Source organism: Mesocricetus auratus, unplaced genomic scaffold, assembly GCF_017639785.1.
Source record: "Mesocricetus auratus isolate SY011 unplaced genomic scaffold, BCM_Maur_2.0 Super-Scaffold_100007, whole genome shotgun sequence".
NCBI lineage: Eukaryota > Metazoa > Chordata > Mammalia > Rodentia > Cricetidae > Mesocricetus > Mesocricetus auratus.
In genome coordinates this window covers 45,087,828-45,103,577 of record NW_024429191.1, presented here as the reverse complement: position 1 = coordinate 45,103,577, position 15,750 = coordinate 45,087,828, and the positions used below count along the sequence as shown (strand labels likewise).

General features: G+C 42.1%; 1 protein-coding gene across 7 annotated transcripts in view; it reads left to right on the top strand.

The window, feature by feature from the left end:
- Dnah9 (dynein axonemal heavy chain 9) overlaps positions 1–15,750 on the top strand; it is a 337,403-nt gene that overhangs the window by 86,179 nt on the left and 235,474 nt on the right. For all 7 annotated transcript variants that reach the window (XR_005878261.1, XM_040748879.1, XM_040748878.1 and 4 more), the window contains 6 exons: positions 938–1,068; positions 1,761–1,887; positions 7,686–7,838; positions 8,957–9,082; positions 11,271–11,510; positions 12,136–12,296. Coding sequence is in view for 6 of the 7 variants with exons in the window: in XM_040748879.1 (XP_040604813.1) it covers positions 938–1,068; positions 1,761–1,887; positions 7,686–7,838; positions 8,957–9,082; positions 11,271–11,510; positions 12,136–12,296 (938 nt within the window). In the remaining variant the exon portion in view is untranslated. The remainder of the gene's footprint in view (positions 1–937; positions 1,069–1,760; positions 1,888–7,685; positions 7,839–8,956; positions 9,083–11,270; positions 11,511–12,135; positions 12,297–15,750) is intronic.

Genomic DNA, 15,750 nt, shown 5'->3' with positions numbered 1-15,750 from the left:
TCTTTACTAGCCCTGGGTAGTTGACTAGGCTTCTAGTACCATACATGATTTCCTTCTTGTTGAATGGGTCTTAAATTCTCTTAAGGAGATGTTGATTACTGCCAAGGTATTCTTGCCACTATTGCACCCTTAGGGTTGTGATGTCATGTTCTTGTTGTGGCTCATAGTTGCCATGGCTGGGTAGGATTGTTGATTTCTTCCTCCCTTGAGAACTTATGTGGTACCTTCTGGTACCATGAAGGCTACTCCTTGAGGAGAAGCAAGCTTTCAGGTCAGATTTCCTTAAGTGTACTGTATCTGAAGTTCATGGTTGGTGTCTTTAGCAATAAGGACTTACCTTCTGCCTCTGGCAGAGGAGGGGAAAATCTAGGGCATCAGCAATGCCTGTAATGTTTTTGGACTTCCTTGGACAATCCTGATCAACTAAAAAAAAGAGGGCTTCTCATACCTGGTACTGGGGGTTTTGTTAGATAGTCTATTATTTTCTGGGTAGAGAATTGCCAGCTCATATGGGAAAAATTCATTTAAACTATAGATGTGAATTCACATAGAGACTTACATGTATTATAGATGTTTGTGGGTAGAGAGTTAAATTACAACTCCTTATGACTCTTTGAAATATCCTTACCGATACTTTACCCTCCTTCTGTATTTGTCTTTTTTCCTCCTTCCTAATTAAAGCCTCCTGTACTTTCTAAATGAACTAAATAATTTAAATTCTTCTTTTAAAATACTTTAGCTTCTAGTGCAGAAAATATTGCTCAGCAGATCACCTGCATACACCAAAGACAAAGGGTTCCAAGATGAATGTGTCCAAATGCTTCTCTTTCTCACCCAAGTGTCTTCTTGGGGTTGGGCTGATTTCTGCCCTCAAACAACTGCATGAGCCAAACAGAGACAAATATTGATTATTATTTTCTATATGTTTCATCTGTAGGACTCTAAGAGATTTGAAAGCATTGACTCTGACTTCAGAAATCTGGTCTATGATGCTCAGAAAACCCCGAATGTGGTGGAAGCCACAAATAAGCCAGGTCTCTATGACAAGCTGGAGGATCTTCAGAGCAGGTGGGTGGGCTTGCCACCCCTGTGGTGGGAGGATGCAAACTTTTCTTCCCTCTCTCTGACATTTATTAACTGCCTTCCAATGAGACCATGCTTGGCCCTTGTTTTCCCCATAGGTTTGGGTAATACAGGGTATGGCATCATTAGGAGTTTTGATACAGATGTGAACAGATATGTCCCTTTGCAAATATTCCTAGGTATTCACTGTTCTTAAATCTGAAAATGTCCTACATATTATAAATACAGTCATCCTTCAGTTTCCACTCAAAATTACTCCAAGACAACCTGCAGATATAATCTGCAGCTGCAAATTCCTTATGCAAAATATCATTGCAAATCAACCTGTGTAACCCTCCCATGGGTTGTACATGCCCTCTAGCTTATCTACAATACCCAACTCAATGCAAATGCTTTGAAAATGGCTGTGTTGTATTATTTAGGGATTAATGACCAAACACATTTGTGTGTGTTCAAAACATGTGAAAAATTCTCCCAAATATTTTCAATCTATAGGTGGTGGGAGCCTCAGATGAGGAATTCACAGACACTGAGAGCTGGCTGTGTTTGTATTTAGGGTGTGTGTATGTGTTTGTGTGTGTGTGTGTGTGTGTGTGTGTGTATGTGTGTGTGTGTAGCTTGGGTCCAAGTTATGCTATTTATACTAAACCAGGAGACCATGTGCTCTGTGCCCTCAGGTTGTGCCTGTGTGAGAAAGCTCTAGCAGAGTACCTGGATACCAAGAGGCTTGCCTTTCCTCGGTTTTACTTCCTGTCCTCCTCTGACCTGCTAGACATCCTTTCCAAAGGCACAGCCCCACAACAGGTAAGTTGGGTAGCAGCTTTAAAACCATCCAAAGGGCTGGGGAACATCCATCTGGAACACACTCTCAGGGAGGAGAAAAAACATTTCAGAACTATGTTTCCTTAGGCATCTCTGCTCCCTTCAGCTTTCTACACACACGCATGCATGCACACACACACACCACCACCACCCCTTCCTTCACCAGCAGCTGAAACAGAAGTGGAGTGACAAAGGAGCATGAAGTTCAGCCTCTATCAGGAATGCCTTTGATCTGATTCTGAAAAGACATGTAGTCAATTGTGGTCAACAGCAACAGCCACATAAAAAAGCATGATATCTGTCACTGGCAGGATGGCATGCATAGAGCTGGAGGATCTGATGTGACATAAGATAAGTCAGTCACAGAAAGACAAATGTCACACGTCGCAGCTGAAGCTGATCTCACAGAAGTAGAGAGAAGGGCGCTGATTATCAGAGGGATGGAGGGGGTAGCTAGTGCATGATGGGTACTGGATGTGGCATGATTAGAAAACTCATAAAAATTTAAAACACACTTAGATAACTGTAGGATACAACAGTTTGTATATTTCAAGAAATCTAATAGAATTTCAATAATCCCAATATAAGTAATAACCAATTGTTTGATGTGGCAGATGTACCAACCACTCTGACCTGATCATATTTGTTATATAGATGTGTTGAAGGGTAACACCAGACCCCAAAAATCTGTACAATTATTATGCACATATGTATCAATTACAAATAAGAAAAATGATGGCAAGGTGCTGGGCAGTGTAGGGCAGTGGTGGCGCACGCCTTTAATCCCAGCACTCGGGAGGCAGAGGCAGGCGGATCTCTGTGAGTTCGAGGCCAGGCTGGATCACCAGCCTCCAAAACAATACAGAGAAACCCTGTCTCGTAAAAAAAAATGATGACAAGGCTTGTAGGAGGAAACAGTACTCTGCCATTAGCCATGTGACTTCTTAGAGGTGCATACAGATGAGGTAATAAAAGGGCGGTTTACCATACCACTAACCACACCCACTTTAGGCATGACTAAAGACGTATATGGATGTAGGTGGTGAACTATGACACTAGCCAGGCCCACTTTTGGGCATGGCTAGGGGCATGTATGGAAGAAGGAATAAAAGACTGATCAGCAGATTGTCTCGCCCTCTTTCCGGCTTCTAGTTTGGTGGCAGAAAAATACTCTGCTCATCTGGGTTGCTTGTTTTTCTCTTGTGAGTAATTTCTACAATAAATACTTACTTATACTTTCAATAAGTGTCCGTTTATCGTTGCGGCATCATTTTGGTGTCAGAAGTGGGATTGTAAGGTATACCAGTTACATGCTTTATATTATAATATTTGAAAAATTGTTCCAATTTACTGGAGACATATGCTGGAGCATTGTCAGTTTTTTTAGGTATACCCATAACAGCCATCACCTCTAAGAGGTGGTAATAACAAAATCAGCTTTTTCAGAGCTGAGGGCAGTAGCCCATTGGAAGCCTGAGAACGTGTCTATATTGAGAGATTTCTCCTAATAGTTTTTAAAGCCATATTTTGCAGATATTTCTATAAACCTCTGAGGTCATGATCTATTACAGCAATGGAATACACAGTTTAACATTCCTCCTGTATCAGCTAGGAATTATAGACAAGCTCTTGGTGGTAGAAAGAATATAGTAAGGCAGTATAGGAAACAGATGCCAAACATATAGGCTGTACAGAAACAGGATGCTAGTGCCAAACCTAGAGAGCACTCAAAGCAGCTATATGGCATAAAGACAACATGTGCTCGTCATATGTAGACTGAACCTGTGGGTCAGTGTAAGCACCCTCCCCAAGAATCTTGTCTTGGGGCGCTTCATAACCGTTCTCTAATACCTGAATCTGTAGGGCTTTCGCCTCTTGCCTCCATAAAGCTCTCCATTGAATTTGACATGAATTTTCAAGCAATGCCGAGGCTAATTGGGCCCAGTCTCTTGGGGTTACTCTATTTGCAGTGGCCCATGAGGTAATGAGCTCTCTGACATAGGGAGAATGAAGACCATACTAAACAATGGCCTCCTTGATTCGCTTTAGGTCCTTCATCTGTATAGGTTCCCATTGATAAGCAATGAAAAAGTTTTATATGTTGAGACATATTATTGATTGGGTCTTAGGGTGGTTTAATAAAATAAAATTTTTAAAAAGTTTATATGAGGAATTCCAGATTTGGAGTTTTCTCCTTTAATTCTTGTCACTTGATGGCCAGATAGGCTATTACTTCTTCATAAGTTTTTGTCTGTAAAAGTGGAGTCTGCTACATTACATGTTTTTTAGGGTGTCTGAATCACTAGGTGATGCTGTTTGCATCAATAGGCACTGATCCTCCAGCTTGAAGAAGTAACAGAACCCTGTGGAAAGTCTGACACAAGCTCAGGCCCTCTCTCTCTCTCCACAGAACATCTGGTTTTCTGGGTCCACATGGGTCTCATAAAGGCTTTCCCAAGTGAGACCACACTACAAGAGCCAATGCCATGGGCCATGCAACCTGTATCTCCTAAATGCTGGGGTGCTCCCTCTATTCATGTGCTGGGATGAGTTCAGAGATCTTTGATTTTGCTTCATACTGAAGATATGTAACCCAAACACTGGCCTGATAAGTCACTTACCTGAATTCCTTTCTTCCCTTTCTGTGACTTTGTCATTCACTTGAAATATGAAGAGGTTTATTTGTTTCTCCTTTTTTCTGATTTAGGCTGTTTGTTTCAATTATCTATACTGTTTATTTTATTTTTTAATTTGTAGAACACTGATTTGATTCCAAGAGCCAAACCACATCAAATGATGTCTCTCTGAGAAGTCTCTTCTTCCACTGTTTATCTCCCACCATCACTGTCTAATCTCCCTCCTCCTCATAAAAAGCCAGCATAATTGGGTCCTGATTTATCTTTCCCGTGTTCATCTTTGCACAAATAGGCAGGTACACATTTGTATCCAGTCAGATATGTCCCCTTCTTTCTCACTCAAAAGGTAGCAGGCTGCAATACCTGTTTGAACTTTGTCTTTATGGGGGCAGTAGAGTCTTCTGTGTAATTCAAGCTGACCTTAAACTTGTGATCCCCTGCCTCTGCCTACTGAGATTACAGGCATGTGGTACTAGTTTTGTGCCCCCTCCTCCTCCGTTTTACTTAGTTTTGTATCTAAGAAATCATTCCATAAAATATGAGCTCTTTCTCCCATTTCAACATTTGCCTCATATTCTATGCTGGCATATATCATAGTCTGGCCATTAGATGACTATTATTTTCTAATCAAACGAAGTGGCATTAGGTAACCTTGTGTTTTTGAGACCTGTCTTCTAGATCTAGAAATATTCCTAGAGGATTCTGGCTGCAAGAGTAAAAACACAGAAGCCTTGTTAGCTCTACAATGCTTCGCTGCACAGGAACTGCCCCCTTTGGCATCACCACTAGCCATGGATGAGAGCCCAACAGAGCCAAAATGCAGCTCCAGCAGGTCTTGCACTGCTTGTTAAGAGGAACTGAATAACATCTCCTTTGCATTTGTGGACCTTCTGTTTTTTTATTTTATTTTCCAGTTTAAATTTGGATAAGAAACAATGTTGCTTCACAAGTCAGTTCCAGGTCCCTCTCCCATTCCCTCCCTTCCTCCCGAGCCCTCCCGCGCCCCCCCGTTATCCCCTCATTTCCCCAGGGAGGGTGAGGCCCTCCATGGGGGTGTGCATACTCTGTCATTTCATATAGGGCAGGGCCTAGACCCTTCCCCAAGAGTTCAGGGTGAGAGTGCACCTCACATTGTTCTATGGGAGTCCAAAGTCCGTGTGTATACTTGGGATGGGTACTGATCTGCTGCCCAAGGCTCAATAGATTCCCTAGGCCTCCTCACTGACACCCAGATTCAGGGGGTCTTGATCAGTCCCATGCTGGATTCCCAGGCTGATGCCTGGGATTCAAGAGTTAACCTTTGTCTGGTCAGCTGTTTCTGGGGGTTAAACCAGCCCAGTCTTAATCCCTTTGATCATCAGTCCTCCCTCTCTGTTACTGGCTTTCTTGAGTTCAGCTCAGTACTTAACCTAGGGAGTCTGCCTCTACTTCAATCAGCCACTAAATAAAGTTTCTGTTTCCCAGACTCTCTGGCCATAGGATTGAAGGCTGGCACTCCCCAGATCTATGTCTAAAATCCATATATGAGAGAGTACATGCCATGTTTCTCTTTTTGTGACTGGGTTACCTCACTCAGGATGGTTTCTTCTAGTGTCGTCCATTTGCCTGCGAATCTCATGATTCCATTTTTTTTTTCTGCTGAATAGTACTCCATTGTGTAGATGTACTACATTTTCTCTATCCACTCTTCAGGTGAGGGACATCTAGGTTGCTTCCAAGTTCTGGCAATTACAAATAAAGCTGCTATGAACATAGTGGAACAGACATCTTTGTTGTATGAATGGGCATCTTTTGGATATACGCCTAAGAGTGGAGTTGCTGGGTCTTGTGGTAGGTTTATTCCCATTTTTCTGAGGAATCTCCATACTGATTTCCAAAGTGGCTGAACCAGTTGGCACTCCCACCAGCAATGGAGGAGTGTCCCCCTTTCACCACATCCTCTCCAGCATAAATTGTCATTGGTGTTTTTGATTTTAGCCATTCTGACAGGAGTGAGATGGTATCTGAGAGTTGTTTTGATTTGCATTTCCCGGATGGCTAAGGATGTTTTTATCCTGTAGACTGAATAATTTCCCAAGTAGTCTAGGCACAGTGGAGTTGAACTACATATCCTATCAGCATTGTACTACATATAATAACAGCATTGTACTAATTCTGTGTGTGGAAGTGGTCAGGTCACCTCCATTCTTTCTGTATCTTTAGTACCCATGGTACTCACTTAAGTATTTCTTTTGATTTATTTCTCGCTTGGTTCTAGTAAATCTTTAAATAATCCACCCCTCCCATTCCCTAGGAAATGAAGCACAGTAAAGGTATTTTCCAAACCCTCCTCTGTGTGAGTGACTGAATGGATTTAGGAGTCATCATTTCTTTTTATCTATATGTCTGTAGAAATCAAAATTTATATCAATGATGCTTAAAATATGTCTTTATGTATTTGCTTTATATTGTTATACTTCTGTGACACTTAAGGTTTCACCTATCTGGAAACCATGGCTTCTATCATCTTGACAGTTTTCTCCCATTATGTTTTAGAGAATTTCTATTCCATTGATCTGCCCCGCCCCTGCTGGGTTCATCATGCATCTGAGGACTACTGTCTTTGGCTGTAGGCTCCCCCTTCTCTTTGAGTACAGACTTAGCTCTTGCTCCATTTCCTTGGCATTCTTCAGAACTTCTTCACTGTATTTAGTTTTTCTGTCAGTTGAACCCTTGAGTGCTGTTAATACTGTTGTAAATTGATTTGGAGTTGGCTCCCTTTGTTTCTCTACCAACCAGTCTTTTACCTTATAGTTTACAGAGCTTCTGTTTCTTTTGTTTAAATGAAAGCAGAACCAAGTGATAATTTCTCTTTAAGACCTAAAACATATCAGTGATTCCTCTTTGTTCCTGTTTGGTTTCAGGAGAGGACACTGGCTCCAATGATGGTTCCATTCTCACTTTTTTTTTTACTTCATTGGTCATGTCTGTCCAGTTCACATGGTCCTGATCTTCATAACTCCATGACGACTGTGACCTTCCTTCCTCAGGCGTGGCACTCACACTCCTATTTTATGCAGGAGTTGCTACCCGGCAGTCCATAGATGGCTATGATATGCTTCCTGTGCTTCCTCTTAAATCCTTTGCCATGGTTTCCTTTCTCAGGTTCAACGTCACCTTTCCAAGCTCTTTGACAACATGGCCAAAATGCAGTTCCAGTTAGATGCCAGTAAGAACCCAACCAAGACAAGTCTTGGCATGTACAGCAAAGAAGAAGAATATGTGGCCTTCAGGGAGCCCTGTGACTGCAGTGGGCAGGTGAGGGACAGCACTTTCCTTTCCTCACACCTCACCTATCCCTTTCCATTTAAACCAAATCCAGTGGGAAAAACGTTCCTCTCAGGTCAGAGCTTGAGACCTGAAAGAGCAGCTTTCCTTGACTGGGGTCCACACTGCAGCTGCCTCTGGTGCCTTCCTCATATGTCAACACTGATATTTCCTCATTCAGCAGAGACCAGTGCAGGGAGAAATAAAATGCATACAAGAAGTCACTGCAGTCAGCTATGAGGGGATTGTAAGATGATGGCAGCACAGAAAATATTAAGATGACAACCCCTGGAGCACCCCACAGGGGAATAGGGAAGTCAGACATCTTCCTCCGGAAGAAATGTTCTTTTCTGAGATGTCTCCTCCCTTTGCAAATATACCCCAGAGTCATTTCCTCACATAGTTCTTTTCCTCAGAGAGTCAACTATCTGCTGCTGCTCTAGGAAGTCCCACTTCACCTCCAGGCATTCCACATCCAACCTCAGATCCATGAATCACAGGACAGTTCTTTCCTTACACCCCACCCTGTCTGTCAGCACCACTGAAGTAAAGTCCTGCCCTGTTCGTTACTCATAGCAGCAGTCAAGCATTGCCCTCTGGACTCAGTTCCCATGCAGAATAAGGCCTGAACAAGATGGTCTTTCAGAAATTTCTACCTTTCCCACTTGTGCTTGGAGAGAATTTCCCTTATCAGAAATTAATCCAAAGTTCTCTTTGAGACAACCTTGAGTTTGCAGTTCATAGTACGTTCTTTTAATAGACCAAGACCAGAAAGCATTCAACTGAGAAACTCAAACCCAACTAAAAACTCCATGCTGTGTAGACAAGAGAATCCAGATTTGTGGTTCTTCATATGAGCTCTAATTAGCATTCTACCACCCCTTCACCTGTTGTCACTTTTTCTGTGTTCTACATTAGCACACTAGCCTAGCTCCCACTCATCACATCCCAGAGTATAAATGCAAAAATGTCTGCCCTTGCCTTCTGGTATCTGGTTTGTATACAATGCTGGAGCTCCATTGTCTTTAATCCCTTAGACTGGGTGAAAGAAAACAGTATCACTCAAATTTTCTCAGCCTGTGGTATCTAACTCTGAGCTCTTCTTCAAGGTTGAAATATGGTTGAACCATGTGCTTCATCACATGAAAGCCACCGTGAGGCATGAGATGACAGAAGGGGTAACTGCCTATGAGGAAAAGCCCAGGGAACAGTGGCTGTTTGATTACCCAGCTCAGGTATTTTTCCAGTTGTACCATCTTGGGGCTCATCTGTCTTTCTTTTCCAACAGCCTGTGTGGGTCTTCTTGAAGAACTTCAAGTTAACTGCCCCTGTGCATCCCAATAGGAAGGACTTGGATCCTAGACCATTGTAAGGGACAGAAGACAGAGCAGAAGCATTGGCAGCCATGACTGAATTTAGTCATTTGCTTTGGAAAACTTGGGTTATGGATTTGTATCATTGACTGTAGGAAGGAGATCCTACAGTCTTGGAGTCTGCTTACATTGTATGTGCCAGCTCTTTGCTGACTCTGAGAGGAGTAGCCCAACAGAAGACAAGATAAGGCAACCTTCCCTGCTTCAGTTCACAGGCTTCTGCAGAACCCAGTCCCTTGTAAATACGGTTAGTGTGATCACAGTGTAGGCTCAGGGCTCCCTGGGCATAAATAACTTTCCTGTGAGGTCTGAGACTTTGTTCATTAGGATATGCTTAAACCAAGATTTGAAGTGGGAGTTTTAGGGAGTTAAATCATGAAGGGGAATATGGGAAAAGCATAAGCAAATGTTTGGAAGCAAAAGTGAGCACAAAGTACCCGAGGAATGGGGAAGAGCTAGATATGGCTGAAGTAAGGCTAAGAGGGGAGGGAGCAGGAAGCAGCTGATAGACTCTATCTGGAAGCCATTCTTATGGACCACATTAGGGAGACTGTCTTGATCCCAAATTTTAACTGAATTCTGCCCATGTTTCTCAAGAGGGTCTCAATTACAAAGACAAAGGAAGACTTTTAATGACTCTGGCTGTGGTACACAACTCTTCCTGCCCTCAAGTAATAAGGTAGCACTAGCGCTGGTTTTTCTGAGGGTTGCAAACAAGTAGTTGCAATTGAAGCCATAGGATTAGATTAGAATGACTATGGGAATTTGATGGTATGAGTAAAGTGTATAGCACAGATCCCTGACCACCACCAATGGCCTAAGTAGGTAAGGGGAGTCAAAAAAGAAAAGGAACAAAAAGTCCTCTCAGAAGGAAGGTCCAAGCCACAGTCATCATGAAATGAAAAACAAGCTGTTGGTAGTGGAAGAACAGTAAGAAATTTTCAGTTACTTCTACAAGGTCAAGCAAAACAAGGATGAAGTCTGTCCCTGGATGACTGAATGAGACCATTTCAGCACAGTGCCATGGAACAGGTCACATGAAAGTGGGTAGGAGAGTCTGAAGAAAGCAGAAAGGACTGAATGAGTACAGAGAGAATGGAGAAATAAGACTGCAGAGAGAAATGAGTCCCATCAGGCCATCTAATAAAGCACCAATACAGACGGCCTTTCTCTAACAAACTCCAGTAGGATGCAATCTAATAAGAAGAGTAGGCAACCTAATAGATGGGACTGCTTAGAGCAACTATTCCTGTTTCATGAAAGGAATAATTTCCACCAGGGTTTCTCACAGCACAAGTCCTGTATTAGAATTTTGACCTAAAAAAATTTAATGCATCCCAACTATTAAATAAATAGCATCTAGAACAATTTCTCCAAATTCTAATGGGTCTCCAAATGAACAATGTATCTAAATCCTACACTATAAATACTCAAAAGGATATATTTGTCATGTACAGGCTCACAGTCAACAGTAAAAAAATCTCTGTTTATATGTTTATTTTAATCTCTGAAAAATACAAGTATAATGACAACATTGAATTTTGGTGTTATTCACCTGACCTTCAAAAGTAGTCATTTTCAGGTTATAGATTTTGAGACATTAAAGATGTGGTGAAAAAATCATGCACAAACAAATGTGGGCCACTGAGTTAGAGTACTTGGGCTGCTAAAGGATCAAAAGCTGAGTGTCACTGAGATGCTCAGTCAGTTGTCCTCCCACATGTGGCAGAGGTGCCATCTCTGCTAAGTGAAAGGTGAATGGCGCCTGTAGCTATTCCTAGAAACCGAGACATCAGCCAGAGCCAGTCTTTGGCTGTTCTCAACCATGATCCATCTTTCAGGAGCAGAATGTGCTCTTCTCATTTGTGTTGTAATTAGTTCACATCTCCTAGGATTTGGAGCATATGGCTGCCTTAGTCAATGATCAGGGAAGAGGGAGGTAGGGGCCTGCACCCACACAGTCGCATCCTGAACTCTTGCTGTGCCATGAGTGGGTTGCTTGGAAACAAGCCCTGGTAACAGCTTTACTAAGCAGCTCTTTGTGTCATAGGTAGCTCTAACCTGCACTCAGATCTGGTGGACGACAGAAGTGGGCATTGCATTTGCCAGGCTGGAGGAAGGCTATGAGAATGCCATGAAGGACTATTACAAGAAGCAAGTGGCCCAACTCAAAACCCTTATCACCATGTTAATTGGCCAGCTTTCCAAGGGGGACAGGCAGAAGATCATGACCATATGTACCATTGATGTGCATGCCCGGGATGTGGTAGCCAAGATGATTGCTCAAAAGGTAGGCACTCTGGATCCAGGTATATTCCTCTTGGAAGTAGTGTCTCCAGTGGGATTGCTCCAATACAGCCCCTGGGTCTGCACACCAACTGGGTGAGGAGCATGGTAGTTCCTGCTACTTCTCAAAACTTCCAGCACAGCAGTATAGGAGTAGTCCTTGATTTATGACTAGGCAGCTCTAGGTGTTTTGACAGTATGGTGGTTGAAAAGCAATATATATTTAGTAGGAACTGCACTTTTGTTATAGTGTGTAATTAATTACATAAGCTACTCAACACAATCGTGTAATGTAGATTATGTAAAGTGATTTTATCCAACCACAGAGTAATGAAAATACCTTCACTCTGTAAGGCAGTTATGATGTTTGGCAGGATAAGTAGATCAAATTCATTTTATACTTAAAATATTTTCTACCTATCATAGGCTTATTATCAGGATATAGCCCCAGTGCAAGCTGGGAAGCATCTGTAATTAGACCTGCCTGTGCTTTCTGTGCTATGGACAGAACATCCTGCACTCTCAAGTGTCACACAGCCTCCAAGCCACCCAGAGGCTTTCATGTACAGAAGGCCACCTATCTGTAAAGCATTATAACTCAACTACCTGCTCTGCCAATCTTTCTTTAGGTTGACAATGCCCAGGCTTTCCTCTGGTTATCACAGCTACGTCATCGTTGGGATGATGAGGCCAAACACTGCTTTGCCAACATCTGTGATGCCCAGTTTCTATATTCCTATGAGTACCTGGGAAATACACCTCGCCTGGTAATAACACCTTTGACCGATAGGTAAGTGCTGGTACCAGCTACTAATAGCTCTCATTATTCCTGGTAAGTCTAACCAGAATCAAGGTCACCATAATTTACTACTTGCTTGCATAGTTTCAGGGGAGAGGAACTTGACTCATAACAGTAGTTGTAAAACAAAACTTGAAAGGAGGTAAGGTGGTCCCCTTTGAACAACTCCCAGGGCAATCAATGTGCTGTAACTTTCTTGAGGAATTACAAAGGTGGTGATACACACCTGAATTCCAACCCCAGATGGAATATATCCCTCCTGCTTAACCATAACAAAAGTGACCTCACCTTTGGTCTTCTGAGCTGTAACATGGAGGGAGTAATTCATACCTCACATGATCTTCCCCCTGGGGATAAGACACTAATCCTAATAAAAAGTTTTGAGTCTGTGGAGTCAAGTATCTCAGTTGGTAAAGTGCTTACTATGCAAAAATGAGGATCTGAGTACAATCCCAAGCGCTCATGTTTTAAAAGCCACATGTATTCTCCACTGGCACATCTATTCATTGCCTCTTATTCTCTGAGAATACAAAACTATAAGGAACATATTCATAACCATTAAGGTGTCTTCGGTGTTTCAGGTGTATATACTCTCCATCCTTCATCCTAGTTCATACATGAATGAACTCAAGCCACACATTGAGCTGGCCACTGGCATTTCTAAATAGCTAAAATATTTCCTGCCCTTAAATACCAAACCTAGTGGGAAAATTAAAACATGGGTAAATTTTTAAATAGTACAAGGGAAAAAAAACACTAGACCTTAGACCAGTGGTTCTTAAATTTCCTAAAGCTGCAATCCTTTAATACAGTTCCTCATGTTGTGGGGACCCAAACTATGAAATTTTTTGTTGCTACTTTATAACTGTAATTCTGCTACTGTCATGAATCATATTGTAAATATCTAATTCATGGTATCTAATAGGTGACCTCAAGAGGGGTTGTGACCCAGAGGTTGAGAATTACTGCCTTAGACTCAAGTAAGGCTCAAAGTCATTTGCTGTTAATTTCCAAGTACAGGACACAGAATGTGCCTGTACTGTGAGCACAGAGGGCTCCATCACTGCAGGAAGAAAGTGATGTCTAGAATGGGTTGAACAACAACAGAGAATGCCTAATCTGGACTTTCTAGGGCATGCTGGATCCAGGGGGAGACTGTCAGATGTCTGCCAGGGTGTTCATCATGCAGTATAGAAATTTGTGTGTGTATCACTCTTGCTGGTAATAGGGACTCTTACATCTGTTTTGTTTGTTGGATTTTTTTGAGACACTGTCTCCCTTGAATGTACTGTATAGCTCAGGTTAGCTATGATTATGCAATAATCCTCCCTCAGGTTTGGACCACCACACACAGTGCATTTGTCAGTTGTCAATGTAGATCCCCAAAGTGAAAGAACTATAGTTAATCATCAATGAAATGTTACAGAGTCATGGAAATTAGGGAGCTTGGAGAGGGATGTAGACACTTGACTTTGGGGAAGGTAGCCTGTTACCAGAGTCAGACTAAAGAATGTAAAAGATACATTCTTTATCCAGTAAGTAGTGATGTCCAGCAATGGAGTGGAGATAAAGAGAAGAGTACTTGGAAAAATGCCTTGGGATACAATATTTTAGTTCTCCTGAGATTTCTGTAGTTCTCTGTGTCTTTCCTTATATGGCCATTGAACACAATATTTCTTCTCTGGAAAGAGTAGCTCACGTGAGTGAGTGACTTACAGAAAACTAAGGGATTATCATAATCTGTGTTAAAACAGGCTCTGCCATGTTTTTTCTTAATTTTCTTTTGTGTGTGTGTGTGCACATGTGTGCGTGCATGTGTGGGGGGGATGTCCCTATTCATGTCTATGCATGGGGATGTCAGAAGACAATCTTGAATATTGTTTCTCAGATATTTTCTACCTTTCACTGTTGTTTGGGATTTGGGGTATCTTGTTTTGGACAGGGTCTCTCACTGCGCTGACAACTTGCCAAATAGGCTAATTTGGCTGAGCAGCCCCAAGAATTCACCTGCCTCTGCTTCCGCAGTTCTAGGATCAAAATTGCAGACAACCACACCTGGGTTTCTTTTACGTGGATTCTTGGAATTGAACTCAGGTCTTTGTGCTTGTGAGATTAAGTATTTTACCAACAGAACTATCTCAGCAGCCTTCTAGCTCCTATTTTAAGTGGTAACATCTGTCTTACAATCAAATACTCAAACACATTTCCAAATGTCTAATAAACAGTGACCTAAACCGCTTATGGTACTGGGAACGTCTGAATACCTAGCATCTGCTGTGGATGAAGACTTCTTGGCTTGTCTGCCTCCAGGTTCTCCACACCCTTCATTCATTTTCATGCCCAGTTTGAAAAGTTTCTCACACCAGAAATCCTACTGAAGTCATCCCCTTTTTATTCTCATGACTCCTTTTCTATGTAGTCTTCATGAAGCTCCAGGCTCTCTGTTCCACTCTGGCCCCTCATCCTTCCCCTAGCACCATTTCTAAAAGCAGCAGCTTCCATCTGATATGCACATACAGCAGGCAGCCCTAACTGAACCCATTCAGTCCCCCTCCTAACTTCCTCCACCTTCTGGAATGACCTACTTGTTGCTTTCTTTCCCTCTGAGATCAGGGACTTTTGTTTACCTTGTGTACAAAATCACCAGCACCTAGGAGCATTTGCTGAATGAATGAATGAATGATAGCTAAGAGTAGCAGTTTCCAATCATAAGAACAGGCAACATCAAGGAGAAGTTGACTTGCAGTTTGCTTGAACTCAGTTACATCTGGGGCCCCTCTAGTGAGAGATGAAGATTTTTTTTCCTGATTCAAGGTACCTTAAGATAGGATTCTCCCAAACATCTCTTATAATTGTGATTTCCCGTAAGACATCCATCATTAGAAATAAATCTGGCAGCACATTTCTTTTTACTGTGAATTTTCTGGCTTGCCATGGAATATGAGCTACCAGTTAGGGAAATTACATCATTCGAAACAATATGATGAAGCCATCACATGTTTGAGCATTTTGATTAGTGTCTGTCTTCCACTCTAGACTATATGTCCTACGATAGCCTTGACTTTGGCTTGCCCTGCTCTGTTATCACTGTGTTCAACTGTAAGGGGCCCCCAGGATAGACTACCTAAACCCATGCTGGGAGATGAATTCCAGGGCCTGGGGTATGGATGCTGCTTCCTCATAGTATTGAGAGTATTTCTTTACTTTCTTTCTATTGACCCATGAGACATTATCATTCCATGTCATAAGACATATAAGACTCCTGTTTCCCTGGATGGTGACCTTTGCCTGAGAGCTGAAGAAAATGATTAGTACTTTTGTATTTAAAGGACTCTGGTACCCGCATGCCCATTGCCTCCAGGGAGACTGCAGAGAAGAGTTTGACAATGAATTGTTTCTAAAACAAGGATTTATCCCCTCTTCTGTGGATTTTGCAAATAACAGT